The 15,745-nt window shown below is 38.8% G+C and overlaps 1 protein-coding gene across 1 annotated transcript; it reads left to right on the top strand.

The window, feature by feature from the left end:
• Positions 1–325: 325 nt before the first annotated feature.
• LOC102603902 (protein RETICULATA-RELATED 1, chloroplastic-like) lies at positions 326–14,554 on the top strand. The gene is made up of 8 exons (XM_006339867.2): positions 326–897; positions 2,954–3,118; positions 3,216–3,308; positions 3,383–3,498; positions 12,450–12,548; positions 12,628–12,933; positions 13,057–13,221; positions 13,813–14,554. The coding sequence occupies exons 1-8, from the start codon at positions 532–534 to the stop codon at positions 14,096–14,098; spliced, it is 1,596 nt and encodes a 531-aa protein (XP_006339929.1). The 5' UTR covers positions 326–531; the 3' UTR covers positions 14,099–14,554.
• The last annotated feature ends 1,191 nt before the right edge of the window (positions 14,555–15,745 follow it).

A 15,745-nucleotide genomic window follows, 5' to 3' on the forward strand; every position in this document is an offset into this window, starting at 1 on the left:
AGAAAATTAGTTAAACATAAAAAAATTTGACCATCAAAATAATAAATTTAAATTAGTCGTTGAAACAAAAAATTTAAAAAAAATACATGTGAGGAGGGTCAAGTATACTTATATGAATTATATTTTTTTTTCAAAAAGATAATTAAAAAATTAAATTTAAATTAATTTTCACTTCTATTAAAGGAAACGAGTATATGTAAGTCATTTATATAACAATAGAAATATATATGAACCACTTTAATAACAATGGTATATCAACTCTAAATAACAAAGTTGAGAATTATATCAAACCCTTTTCCTTTATTAAAATAATAAATCGATCAAACGTCCCGGTGGTGAAGAGAAAGGAAGTTGGGCGAGTTGACCCGAGTGGACTCACTCTCTGGAGTGGGTTTGTGTCTCTCTCCGCCATTCTATCAAAACCTCAGCTCCTTCATTTTTCCTTCCCTCTCTTTGGAGCAGAGGGAAATTTTCTCTCTCTCTCTTATCTCAACACTCAATAACACAAAACTTTGACAAACAATACCACAAATGTCTCACTCTGTCTTTCAAACCGCTCAAATCATGCCCATAAATACCCAACTGCTCCCTACTTCCACTAAACCCTTATTTCCGGCCATAGTTATCCGGCGACCAGTTCTAGGGGTCGGCCGGAAGCTCCGTAAAATTAACGTAATTAGGGCATCGACTTCCCCGGTGATCAACGGCGATGCCATTGCCGGTTTGGAGCGGTGCTTTCAAGCTTCACCGGTTGATTCTCCATCATCGTCCTCTTCCTCCGCTACGAATATGTTCGCCCCTGTAATGAAAGGGGGAAAATATGGTGCTTTTGGTGCAGTTACGTTGGAGAAATCGAAACTTGATATGACCCAGAAACAGACCCAGTCTAGCCCCGAGGTTTGTGCATCACTACTTTTTCTACGAATTCAATTTTTTTTCCTCAGTATTTTGAAGGGGAAAAGGTGAACAAATAATTGACTTTACCAGCTTTATCCTTCGTTCATGCTAATTATTTTCTTTTATTTTTTTTGCTTTTCTTGAGTGAAATTTGTCTACTGAAATTGTGGTCTGGTTATAGTTGTATATTCCTAGAAACTTCCATTTCTCCACTATATTGTAAGTTGTCAATAATTTTGGAATGAACGGCCCTGAAAATAATGAAATGGATATTGATGATGAATCTTAGGCTGACCCATATAGCTTGGGATTGAGATGTAGTGCTGCTGTGTTTTGTGGTATGCTATTTATATTTGATATCTAGCTGGAGTTTATCCCAAAGTTGGATAAAATATACATGGTGATGTAGTTAAGATAGTCCAACTTCAAATATTTGACATCAATTTCTACTTTCTAATCTGTTGTAACTTGTAAGGATATCAGCTTCAGAGGTTTCCGCTCATGTATTGTGTTTGGTACCTAACTTTTATTAATCACTAGTGTCATTAAAAGTCATCGTTTTGTGGTTTAAAGCGATGAAGTGATGCAAATCAAGGGTCTATTGCTTTACTGGTGAAGCCATGAACTTCAGAGAAGGGTGCTTCAAATAATCTCACAAAGAGATCCCAACATGAAGTGATCTGTCCAGTGAGTCTCAACGTTGGGGAGTTGATTTTAGTAACAACGTTGCTGTTTATTGGATGTTGAAATTAGTTATTTTAATTGCAATTGGACTATTATAGAACTAAATTTATTTGTATTTAGTACTTGTTCTTATTTCGTAAATTGTGCGCTTAACTTCTAAGAGTGTGTGCTTTCACTTCTCGCTTTTGGCTTCAAGTCCCACAGACTTTGTCGCTTTTTGTGCTTTCATTTTAAAAAACACTGCTAATCACTGAAGCTGAAAAACAGCATTGATGGTGTCCGGTGTTGAGAAAGCCCCCATGTAGTAATCAAAGTAGAGTTAGAGGTTTTGTTTGAGTAGAGTTTTAGTCGAAACTGTGAGATTGTCTGTAGGAACATCATTTTACACTTGTCTGTAGGAACATCATTTTTCATCTCTTATTATCATTGGAGCACCATAAGCCCTTTTAAGGTATGTCTAGTGCTCTTCACAGATGATCATATATCAAAATCTGATTGTTGTGAAGCTGGGCCATGCGAACGGAACTGAAACTGTTGTTGTATTCTTATCTAGTTTCATCTTGGTATTTGTTTGTGGTTTTCCTTCTGATGTGTTACTAAAAAAGAATTGAGGTGTAGGCACATTGCTTTTGTTACATAATAAATTATGTAGCTGAGCAAAATGTGTTTGTTTCATTGCTACTTGTTCTGTAGGAATGAAGAGTCTTGCAGTGTGAGTTTCCTGGTGTTGCTTGCTTACTGATAAATTAGAGGTGGCTTCTGGGAAAGTTAAAATTTCTGTTTCTATATGTGCTTTCTGCAAAAGAACAAGGAGCTAAGAGTTAAAAAAGACTGATCAGATATAATTAACTACATGTGAAAATATGCGTCCAATATACTTGAATCTGACGTTGATTAAAGCATCTTAGATGTGTCTTATGTAGTTTGGTTCTAATGCATCTCCTTTGTCAAAATGAACTTGTCACCCAAGGTGTGTGACCTACTGATCAATGAAGTGTGTTAAGAATCCGAAGGTCTCAGATTCAAATCCTAGGAGACGAAAAAAGACTAGGTTATTTCTTTTCATTTGTCCTAGCCTTAGTGGAAAGAGTTACTTGATACATGTTGTTGGTGGTAGGTTCTGGAATTAATCGAGGTGTGTGAAAGCTGGCCGGACACCACAGCTATAGAAAAAAAAAATAATGTGCTTCAACTGGCCAAGATTGTGTGAATTTGGTATGTGCTTGCTTTATATGATGAGAGAATATTCCACCTATGTTTGAGAACCTTGTCTCTGTTTATTTCCTGATCAACTTTTGTGGTAGACTTAGTGGTACAATCTGGTAACTCTTTGGGTGTTGAAAAAATTGGCTAATGTCGTGCAAAATCATAGCTTTCAACCGGAGGAGGAGGTGGAAATATGGGAAAGAATTTAAATCATGGTGGTGGTGATGGAGGTGACGATGATGGTGATGATGATGATTACTTTGATGACTTTGATGATGGTGATGAGGGAGATGAGGGTGGATTATTTAGGAGAAGAATGATACTACAAGAGGTAAGAGGCTTCTGAAGATGGAAATGGTTTCTGTTAACTCATGGAATAAATTTACAGCATTATTATATCTCTCATAATTTCTCAATAATATTTTTAGTTGTTTGATCGGAAATTTGTTGAAGCCGTGCTAAATGAGTGGCAGAAGACAATGATGGATTTACCAGCTGGGCTTCGACAAGCCTATGAAATGGCAAGTTACTTTATTTAATGTAGTTATGTAGTTGCATTGTTATATGTCTAACTTTAGTCGTACTTCTAATCCAGGGTTTAGTTAGCTCTGCACAAATGGTGAAATTTCTTGCCATTAATGCCAGACCGACAACTGCTAGATTTATTTCCCGGTCACTTCCTCAAGGATTATCAAGGGCATTCACTGGCAGGTAAATACAACACTACACTACCACATTACTCAGAACACTTAGAGAGGGCAAAAGTTCTGGAGAAAAGCCTTTCTACTATTTAATGTTTGTATGATAGCTGGTTTTGGAGAAATTACTTCGCTAATCAAAGCCTTATTCTCTCTGTGTAGCTTTTTTTTAAATGGTAAGCCTTATTGATGTAAAAACTAGCACTAAGAAGTGTTGTAATTACATCCATAAAGGAGGGGGAAGGGGAAAAGACGATTGAAACCCCAGAAAAACAAAAATATGATGAAGTGCAATAGGGGTTCGGCATCATCTATGCTCCACTTTACACCAAAAAAGAAATGAGAAGTATACATTCGGATTTTGATTATCAGTACAGAGCTGTTGTTTCCTTCAGAATGTCTTCGATTTACTTCCTTCAAAATGCACCACCAAATGCATGCACATATGGAGTCCAAGTCTTCTTCAGTTTCTTAGATAAGCCCTTTTTGTGTTGGCATAGTAACAGATCAGCAGGTGAATTAGGCATGACTCATTTAAGGTTCAAAACAGTGATGCCAAATCTGAGAAGTGAAAGGACTACGCAAAAAGATGTTTGTTTGATTCTGATTCTCCTCCACATAGAAAGCATTTGCTGACTAGTTGTATGCCCCTCTTTTGCAAATTGTCTTGAGTTTGATAAAGCTTCTCTGATCTAGTCATGTAAAGCACATTACTTCCACTGGTGCCTTTAGAGTTCCAAACCTTGTTCCATGACCCATAAGTTTCTTGGCTGGCTTCTTTTACTGGCATGCAGTAACACAACTTCACTGAATTGGAACCATCTCTCTGCTGCCCCTCCAAAATTAAATTTTCACTGTTTAAATCTGGAACTGAGGAAAGAAGAACAAAAAAGTCAGTAACTCTGTCCATATCCCAGTCGTTAAGGTTTTTTCTGAAGATGATATTCTGACCGTTGCCTTCTTTATTTTGTGCTACACTGAGACTGTTGTCCACTGCTAAGTGTATTTAGAAATCTTAGGGTTGTAGCCTATAAAGTTTTACTGTGAGGTTGCAAAGAAGTTTGTTCACAATCATTTTCTTACTCGGAGGTCATGCTTTTTGCTTCTTAGACGGCTCATCTAAATAAGATATAAAGATACTATGGTTGTACTCATTTTTTGAGGAAGGTAACATTTGTATTACTATTTAACAAGAAAACTTAACTTTCTTAGGCTGTTCTTGAAAAGGAGTTTCTAAGACTGTCTTCTCCAATCCACACCTCATTCCAGAAATCAGTTTTCAAACCATTTCCAACAGTGATTGACATGTTGTTGTTGAAATGAGGCCATAATCTTCTTATGGTTTTCCAGACACTACATCCAAAGGTTCCCGCAACCTCCTCAGTTGTCCAGTGATTGAGTAAACCATACTTTCCGACTATGAATCTTCTCCAAATGGCCCTCTCTTCTGAGGAGAACCTCCAAAGCCATTTCTGCAAGAGAGAGGTGTTTTGTTTGCTGAGGTTCTTCAGGTTGAGCCCCCCTTGTTGAGTGTTGAGAGTCAGTTCATCCCATTTCACAAGGTTATAACCTCTCTTCTCCTTGTTTCCTTGCCATAGAAAGGCTCTCCTAACTCTATTGAGTTTTTTTTCAATGCTCTTTGGTATGGGAAAAAGGCTCATCATGTATGTAGGCATGCCATCAAGAACTGACTTGGTGAGAGTCAATCTGCCCCCTAAAGAGAGATATTGACTTTTCCACCTAGATAGTTTATTCTCGCACCTTTCCAACACCCCACTCCACACCTCTAATTCTTTGTTTTTAGCACCTAGTGGCAGTCCCAAATATTTAGTTGGTAAAGATTCCACTTGGCAGCCCAATTGCTATATACTTCAAAGACAGGAACAAGTTTGCTTAACAGAATGGCCAGACGGAATATTTTAAAGCTAAATGTTTCACATTGATTCAAAGGCAATTAACGTCCATAAGACTTTGTATGAGAGGGACTTATGGTTAGATTGTGAGAGGGCATTGATTAGTGATTTCCTAGGCTGCCTGCCGTAGTGTTCTTGTAGGCCTCACCAACTGCTATCTATTGAAACACATGCACACTTTTTATAGTCAACCTAGTAAATGGAACTTAATGAGATAATATCTACTAGATTTCATGGATTTTGTTTGATTCATATAGTCATTGAAAGATCCGTATATCAGAGAAGGATAATATCTTCCAAGAAAAGGAGCAACAGAGAGCCCAAACTTATGGGAAAAATTTATAGATTTCTTTTATAGGTTAAGGAGATGAAAAATTTACTGAGAATAATGTATCTTTGCTCTGTTATTGGTGAGAGTTAACGGTAGTATCATATCAGTGATTCTTACCTTTTGGATTAAGTTAAGGAAATCCTTAAGCTCAACAGCTCCAGGCTTCTTTGAGATCAATGCTACAAGGGTGGCATTGAAAGATTTTTCAAAGACTCCCCTCTGGTGGAAATTATGGATAGTCTGCATCAGGTCCTCCTTCAAGATCTCCCAGCATGCCTTGAAAAATTTCAAGGTGTAACCATCAGGACCAGGGGCTTTGTCTCCATCACACTGTTGGATAGTTTGCAACACTTCTATTTCTGTAAATGGTCTCTGAAGCCATTCATTCTCCTCATTGGTGACCATAGGACAGCCTGTCAAATCAAAAGTAGGTCTCCATGACTCATTCTCAGTGTAAAGATTGGAATAGAACTCTATCATAGCACTTTTGATTTCATCAGGTTCTTGCATCTCTTCCCCCCTTACAACCAGCCTATCAATTGTGTTGTACCTTCTGTGTGCTGTTGCTAATCTCTGAAAGAACCTGGTGTTCTTATCCCCTTCTTTTAGCCAAAGTGCTCTAGATTTTTGTCTCCATCTCTCTTCATCATGATTGGCCAGTACTTCAAGTTCGACCAGTATTGTTGCCCTAACCATCAACTCTTCTTCGGATAATTCTCTGTCTTCTTGTGCTCTGTCAAGAACAACCAGTTCTTCAAGTAGGTTGTTTTTCCTGTTAGTCATTTCAGAAAATGTGTTCCTACTCCAGTCTTTCAGTTTCTCTTTCAGCAATTTCAGTTTAGTACATAATTTATAATCAGGGCACCCTACAACTGTGAAGCCATTCCACCATTCCTGGACCAGTTCATTAAAACCCTCGACCTTAAGCCACCAATTTTCAAATTTAAAATAAGAATTCCTTTTTTCCCAGTCTCCGCACTCCAAAAGGATAGGGTTGTGGTCTGAGGTTACTCTGGGCATGATCCTTTGTCTGATATTCTTGAAGCTTTCCTCCCATTCCGTTGAGTATAAGAATCTGTCTAGCCTTGCATTACTTTGATGGTTTAGTCCCCTAACCCAAGTGTATTTACCTCCGATTAGAATAGGGTCATGTAATTCAAGATCTTCAATCCATTTGGAGAAATCAGCCATAATGTTAGTTGTTCTAGAGCATCCCCTTCTTTCCAACATATGTCTGACTGTATTAAAATCTCCCCCTGTTACCCATGGCCCTTCGGACAGTCCCTTCATTGCAGCCATTTCCTCCCAACATTCGAGCTTTTCCTTCCTGGTATGAGGAGCATAGACACCAGTAAAGGTCCAACAAAAAGAATCTTGCAGCGCTTCAAATTTATATGTGATTGAGAAGTTACCTTCCTCTACTTTTGAACCCTTCCACACCCTACTGTCCCACATTAAGAGGATACCCCCTTTGCTACCATCTGCTACCATAAAACCACACCTCATCCATCTACTTGGCCATAATTGGAATGCCACTCTTTCTACTCCCTTGTTTACCTTAGTCTCCTGTAAACATATCACGTCAGCCTTCCATTTCTGTAGGCAGGTCTTAACTAAGTTTTTTGATGCCTCATTGTTAAGACCCCTAACATTCCATGTTAAGATCTTGACCTTCATTTAAAAGTTAAGCATAGATTCCTCCCCCTGTTCCTTACCCCTTCCACTTCCTTATTAAGACTAGACTGAAGGTTTTTTAATTCATTTTTCCCTCTGCCTCTGCTTTTTGGAGTTGTGGTTTCCTTCGGCTGTTTCGTTTTGTCAATTTCCATCTTCCTTTCATCAATTCTCATGAGGAGCTCCAGAGTTTCACTTTCAAAACCCTCGAAGGCTACCCCATAGGTATTACTCAACTCCAGAATATGAGAATTCACCCAATTAGATGCCTCTGTCTTGATCACCTCGGGTTCTATTGGATTCAGCATGTCAACTGGTTCTGGTTGGTGTATCTGTTGAATTTGTAGCTCTGCTTCTCTCGACTCAGCTTGGTTGGCAGCTGTATTCGTGGATTCCCCTTGTGTCTGTCTATGTGGGTCGTTATTCTTCAACTGTGCGTGCGTGTGTGAGGTTTCCTCTACACTTGGGCCTTCTTCTCTTCTTTCGTATGTCGCCTTGGAGGAAAGTTCCCAGTTCTTCATTGCTAAGATGAAATTCTCAGCCAAAACCTTAATATCTTCAAGCCCCTTTAAAGAGGTCATGTGCTGGGCATGTGCATCTTTAATGAAAGGGGCCTTAGAAGCTTCTGTTACTTTTGGGGTGAGGCCCAATATAACTTTAGGGTCCAGCATACTAAGCCCATCAACATTAGCCCTATTTCTCACTCCACTAGACTCTGCAGAATCACATGGGAGTGCATGTGACAGTGGTCTAGTCCCTTTCAACTGACCCATGTCAGTCCACATCCCTTTATCCAATGGATCTTGGTCAACAACCTTTTGGGTAAAGAGGTTAGAAGCTCCCCTATCTCCGACGTAGGCTCTCGCCGGAAGTTCAGCCCAAATCTGCAGATCACTCCACCATTCTTGACTTTGACCTCCTTCGGAATATTATTTCCATCGCTGCATACTCTAATTCTCGCCCATTTGAGGTGGTTCCTCAGTGTGGTCTCCTCCTCTGTTTCGAGCCAACCACCACAAAGATTTCCAATGGCTTTGAAAATTTTTTGCGACTAGAGATGGAGTGGTAAACCTAGAATCTTCACCCAAGTCAATTTGCCTGTACTCCTCTCTTCTACAGTGGCAACTAAAGGATTCCACCAGATTAGCTTAACTGGGGTTTTTTTCCATTCCCAGATCCCTTCCATGACTTGTTGTGCTAGTTGTATGGACTTGAATTCAAAGAGAAAAAAATTGTTTCCCATTTCATATACATTCAAGCCATATGCTTGTTTCCAGGTATTGTAGGACCATTTCCGGACTTCTGTCAGTGTGGCATCTGCATTAAATTTCCCCACCAAACTCCTCTTGAGTGCTTCACTATGATTGCATATAGGTTCTTTAATGCTAATGACTCCTTTTTGCATTGTCACCTCTGCATTTGCATTTACTTCCTTCCCTTCTCTGTTTTCCCATTTAGAACTTCTGACCATCTCAGCATAGGGAATGTTTTCATCAACAGTTCTGTATGCCTCCAGGTTGTTTGTGGTCTTGTGAGCACTTATAAACCTTGCCACCTTCTCTGCAATGTCTGCCCACCCTGAATTGCAGGTCAGTTCTGGGATGATGAGAACTGATCTTCTTCTACCCCTTACACTTATCAAACTGATGTACCTCCCATACTTATTATAGTTACGAGCACCAAAGATCTCAGCTATATCATCTGTTTTCCTCCACCTACGAACTGAGTTCCCTTTAGTTTGGGAAGCCTCCTTGAGAACCCTTACTATCCATTCCATGGATCCTTTGTTGAAAGTTGTCCTCGTGACTGCTTTCCTGCTTCTCTCTGTCCACTCAAACCATATACCAGAGGTCCCTGATAACCTTTCTATATCGAACGATTTGAAACCAACTGCAAAATAAATGAAATTATCCATATCGGTTGAAAATAAACTTTCTAGATCCTGTGTTTACTCCTCTTGATTGAATGCTAAGGATGGAGAGAAAAACCTATCGTATTGTGCCTGAGAGCATTTCAAAAAATTTCAGACACATTGAATTGCATCACTTGGTTCATTTATTTTCAAACAAAAATATAGTTAGCCTCTTTTGCCTTTTTATTTTCACATCTCAAGAGCAACGTGCAGCCACGTGCCCTCTAATCAATTTCTCTTGGTTTCTTTAGTTTCCATGCTCCTCAAATTTTTTTCCAGATTGATCTTTGCTACGTAAAATTTCATTTTGCTATCCAAAAATGCAACTCACTGGCATTGTCTAGGAACTCGTCAACCTCACTTTGTCATGGAATCTCACCCTCAAGCTTTCCTCTCCGGCTGTCCCTAGTTTTCTGTCTCTTGCTCTAATAGGCAAGTATCCCTCTTGGACTATCTCTCTCTATCCTTAGTTTTCCTATAGTGTATTTGTTTTTTTCTATAATATTGATAACCATCTCTGAATATGGAAGTAGTTGGGGATGCAAACAATATGTGGGATAAGACAAGTAGTTGGATCAAGGAAGAAGTGAGAGGTGTTGGGGTCTTGAGGGGAAACTTTGGTGGACATCAAGGTGATTGGTGGTGGAATGGGAAGTCCAAGGAAGGGAAAAAAGGTAGCTTATGCAAAGTTGGTGGAGAGCTACGAGGAGGAGGATAAGCGGGTGAATAGGAAATTTGTATAAGATGACGAGGAAGAAGGTGAAGTTAGCATGACTGTGGCAAAAATGACTACTTTCAAACATTTGTATATAGGACTAGAGGACAAAGGCGGGGATAAGAAGTTGATAGGCTAGCCAAGGCGAGAGAGGAAGGCTCTAGACTTAGACCAATGAAATGCATTAAAGATGAGGAAGCCAACATGTTGGTTGAAGAGACTTGGGTAAGGCAGATCGGAGCACTTGCTAGTCATGATGGAGCTGCAGCAGGGGTCAACACTTAATCCGTTTTTATATTCCTCGGTGATGGATGAACTAACGTGTTATAATAAAGGTGAGGTGCCATGATGCATGTTATTTGCAAGCTACATAGTACCAATTGACGAGACTCGCACCAGAGTTAATGCTAGGCTGGAGGTTTGGAGAAAAACCCTGGAGTCTAAAGAGTTTAAGTTGAGCAGGACCAGGACCAAAACTGATTACTTGAAGTGCAATTTTGGTGAAGTACTGCGTGAGGTCTGCATGGAAGTGGGGCTTGGCACATTGGCCATTCCCCATCTTGGGTCTTTAATCCAAGGAAAAGGGTAGTTTGATGATGATGTCGCACATTGTATTGGTGGGGATGGACGAAACAGAAACTTGCCTCCGGAGTCCTCTGGGACAAGAATGTACCACTAAAACCTAAAGATAAGATCTACTGAGTGGTGGTTAGGCTGACTACGTTGTATGAGGCAGAGTGTTAGTCAATTAAGAACTCATGTGGAAGCGGAAATGAGGATGCTGGGGTGGATATGTGGGCATTTCTAAAAGAGATAAGACTAGGAATGAAGATACCCGAGACAAGGTGGGAATAGTCTTTGTGGTGGACAAGATGAGGGAAGCGAGACTGAGATGGTTCAGGCATGTGAAGAGAAGATGCCCTGTGAAGAGCCTCATTGTGAGAGGTTGGCACTGGTGGGTTTAAGGAGAGGTAGAGGTTGGCCAACGAAGTATTGGGTAGAGGTGATTAGATAGACATGTCACATCTTTAACAAACTGAGGACATGACCTTAGATAAGAGAATATGAAGGTTGCGGATTAGGATAGAAAGTTAGTAGGTAGTGAGCGTTGTCTCACTTTCCTGTGGGATAGGTTTGGTGGTAGCAGGGTTCACAGAAGCATTTAGCGGAAAAAAGATACAAGGCCTCGCTTCACGCTTTAAGTGAATCGCTCGCTTCATTGAAGTGAGCGCACACAATGTTTTTTTAAGAACCAAAATAAATAGAGACAATATATTTATATTTATGTAGTTGGGTCCCTATGGAAAGAAAGGAACGGAAGATGCTTTGTGGATAAGAGAAACAACATCCAGAAAATTAGAATGAATTGCCTTAGTCTTTTGTACTTTTGGTGTAAACAAGATATGATGGGGGATATAAAACTTTTTGATGACTTCATAGGTAATTTGTAATCTCCCATAGGGTAGTTTGATATGCTCTGATGAGATTGTAAGTGACCTATGCTCATCATTTATTTGATGATGAGCCTTTTGTGAATACACAGTTACCTTTATCTCAAAAAAATATTTATGTAGTTGCATTGTTATATGTCCAACTTTAGTCGTCTTCTCTACTTCTGTGTGTTCTTTTCCATACTGCTTTGATATGCGTTACTTCAGCTGAGGGTCTTTCAAAACCACTCTCTATCTCTACGAGGTAGGGAAAAGGTTTGCGTGTGAACATGGCAGGAGTGAACCCATTTTAATGAAGTTCTGCCATTTGCAATCTCAATACTTACACTGAGCAGTGGGAGTCCCGCTTTTCTCCACCAGGATTGCTTCTGTTTCAAAAAACTTCTAATAACTGGATAATTTTCTTCTCCTTGATTATTGTTGTTGAATTTATGGGGAATTAATGATGCCAAATTTGGTTCAACCATTTGCTATTTACTGTGTGAAAGGGAAAGAAAAGGGAGAAGAATAGACATCTGCGTAAGAACTGAGCTCTTTTTTTTATATATATTTTTTTAAAACGGGGGTCGGGGAAGCGGAAATGTGAGAGGGGATAACAAGATGGGAATCGAATCATCACCAACAAAGTGAAAGTTCAGGTGGCCAACCAATTGAGCTGCTAAGATTCTCCATGCAGAAACTGAGCTCACAAAAAATCTCAGGAAAATAATTGCTTGAGACAAGCTTTAGCTTTATATGCCAAGCTGTTTGGGTAATAGCAGAGGCAAGTCTGAACATCCAAAAACCTCACCCTTCTCACCCCTAATTTTGGTACATTCAAGGGAGTTCTTTGGCACCTCCATGTTTTTGATATGCTGGTAGTGAGTAAATCTTTTCTTTCTATAAATGTCTTGGACATTCAAAAAGTTATTATGCAGATTTAGATTTATGCTTCTAATTGCCTGATTTTCTATGAATATGTAACACAGGATGATTGCAGATCCGGCATTTGTATACAAGCTGCTTCTAGAGCAAGCCAGTACAATTGGTTGCTCAGTTTGGTGGGAGATCAAAAACCGTAAGGAGAGGTATACTTATTCAGTTCAAGGAAATAAAACTCATTAAAAACTGCATGCAGGATATTAAATAAACACTTTTTTTGTCTAGGATAAAGCAGGAATGGGATCTTGCCCTTCTTAATGTGCTTACTGTAACGGCATGCAACGCTATTGTTGTTTGGTCACTTGCTCCTTGTCGTTCATATGGAAACACATTCCAGTTTGATTTGCAGAACACATTACAGAAGCTTCCAAACAATGTCTTTGAAAAGAGTTATCCACTAAGAGAATTCGACTTGCAGAAGAGGATTCAGTCCTTTTTCTATAAGGCTGCAGAGCTCTGTTTGGTTGGTCTCACTACAGGAGCTTTCCAAGGGGCTGTATCGAATCTTGTTGTCACTAAAAAGGAGGGAAGGTAGATATTGGTTGGCATACTTGGCAATTCATTTTCCCATTTAATTTTATATAAAGGTAAAAATATCACTGATTAACACCTTATGTTCTTGTCTAAATCTCTTTTGCTACTGCTCTTTGCTAGGTTGTCGGTGACAATACCATCTGTGAGCAGTAATGCACTTGGTTATGGTGCCTTCCTTGGTCTTTATGCAAACCTGCGTTATCAGCTCTTGTGTGGATTTGACAGAGCTGTAGTTAACCACTTTGATGTTATTGGAGTGGCTCTCTTCTTCAGCACTGCCCTGAGGTATACTGTCAGTAAATGAATGGTGGTAGCATATGCAAATTCTTTTTTCTTCTTTTTTCAGCAAGTGTGAACTTCATTCATCAACTACAGTTCATGTTTAGTAGTACATGTAAGCTTTCTAGCTTTTTAAATGGCGGTAGCATATGCAAGTTCTTTTTAGAAAGAATAGGATTCTTTATGCAGCCTTAAACACAAATGAATAATGATAAAAGGAAAAAGGACATGATATAATTTTGAGTGGAAAAAATAGGAGTGTGCTCCATGCAGGAACAGCTAGTCTAAATTTGCTTCTTTGGTTTTCTGTAAAAGAATTAATGCTTTAGGACCTACAATAAGCAGTTGCTGTAGAAGTGCAATGCCGTTTTTGATTCACGTTTATTGTGTTTGTTGATTCTTCCGATAGGTGCTTAAATGTCAGTCTGAACCATCTTAGTGTGTAAAACTAGATTAGCATTGGTTATAGAAAAGTATTTTCAGTCATCCTAAGAACTGAAGGTTAGAAAGATGCAATGCTTTAGAATTAAGAGGGTTAATTTTGGTGCTCATTGGATTTGATTTTTTCTGCTTAATAAATCAGTCAAATGTATGCAGGGTCTTGAATGTTCAAGTAGGAGAGGCATCAAGACTAGCATGGCTCGGTGTGGAGGTGGATCCACTGGCCCATTCAGATGATGTCTTGAAGGCTTATAGTAGACCCACTGAGGGTCTTGATCAGCCTTCTTCAAAATGGTTCTTATCCAAGAATGCCATAGTTTCGGGGCTTGGGCTTCTTGGGATCAAACAGGGTCAGACTGACTCAGCTTCTGAGGGGGAAACACCAGCACCTAAGGCTCGGAGAAAAAGAATAGTCAGGAAAAAAGTAACAAGTCAAGCCTAGGTGGTTGACAAAGCAGTCATCAATCACTGTTCAATTTTGCAGCCTGAGAATTTAATAAGCATCGAGTGTTTGATTGAAAGCACAAAATGAAGACAGCTTAGATGCAAGTCTGGTCATGAGCATTGCCATGTCCACTACAGCAGAAGGTGATTAACTGTACTAGGATGATGGGGAAGCACTCTTCTCAAATTCTTGCCTTCGTTTCCAAATCTTCATGAATCACTGATTTGCGTGAGATTACTTTGGCTATCATTAAAATATGCGAGGCTGAACTTTTAAAATGAATTCCATAGTTAGGACTAGTTATATTGCTGCAATCCTCTTACAGTCTGCTTTTAGTATATCAATTTCTTATCCCTGTTGCCTCTTTTGATGTTCTTGGCTGAGATGCCCAGCTTAAACCATAAAACTTGTTTGCTCAATTGAAGCTAGTCCCACATTTTTTGTTCTCTTCAATATCTTATAAACCTCATCATGATAAATCAATCAAGAACTTGTGTTAGAGGGAATACCATATTATTATTTGAAAATTACATAAAACATATTATAAATCACAATAATTAACAATTTAAAAGACATAAACAATAGGCCTAACCCATTGGTGGCCCCCTAAAGTTGGCACAATGCTTCACTTAGATACTTTAACCGGACGATGTTCATTTAGACATCTTATGTAGGATTCCGTTGTGTCATTTTGATGTTTTTTTTAATATCAGCAAAAGTATATAATGTGTGTGTTACATTCGCGAATGACGTATAAAGTGATGAATTAAACGATGACATTTGTCATTTGTGTCAAAAGTGATTTTTAAATAATTAATTTTGAGAAAAATAAAAATTGACCAATAAATTAATGACACATGACCAAGATAATTACAAAATAGAATAAAATTTAAATCAATAAAAGAAACACCCCCACCCCCTCCATAGTCTTCTCCAAATAGCCCAGATAAGGCTGTTCATAACCGAACCAAAATTGATAACCCGAACTGAAAAAAAGTTACTAGTTTTTCAGTATTGGGTTATTGGTTTAGCGTTTTGATAACGATTTTTTTTTTCTTATCGGGTTATCGGTTCTTAACGGTTTGAAGTTTTTTCTTAACGGGTTAACCGATAACCCGATAGTAAATTAAATAATTATATTTATACCATTTTGTATATAAAGTCCTTGACTTAGAGTTTGGTTTCCTACTTTTATTTCTGGTTGTCTCAAACACTTGGTTATTCTACATGTAAACATGTTTGCTTTTGAGCAAGATGTAACTTGTGAACTCATGTGCATGGTTCATTTGGTTTGTCACCTTGTTTCTAAGTGATTTTCAATATTTTTTTTGTGTCAAATCTTAATGGTTAAACCGATAACCGAACCAATAACGATAAAAAAACCGATAAACCAATAACCGATAAGCCAATATCTTAATGGTTTGATAATGGTTTAGCATCTCTACAAACCGATAACCAATAAGCTAAATCGATAAACTTCAAAATCGAACCGAACCGACCGATACGCAGCCCTAGGATCTCCAAATATACTCATATTCCTTTTGGACCCCCCCCCCCCCCACACACACACCTGTCTTTTCCAAATACGAAAGTTGCGTTTGTGTACCACTGTTTATGATTATTTTCTCTTTTTTTCCCCCAATA

This window comes from Solanum tuberosum, unplaced genomic scaffold (assembly GCF_000226075.1).
Source record: "Solanum tuberosum cultivar DM 1-3 516 R44 unplaced genomic scaffold, SolTub_3.0 scf00012, whole genome shotgun sequence".
NCBI lineage: Eukaryota > Viridiplantae > Streptophyta > Magnoliopsida > Solanales > Solanaceae > Solanum > Solanum tuberosum.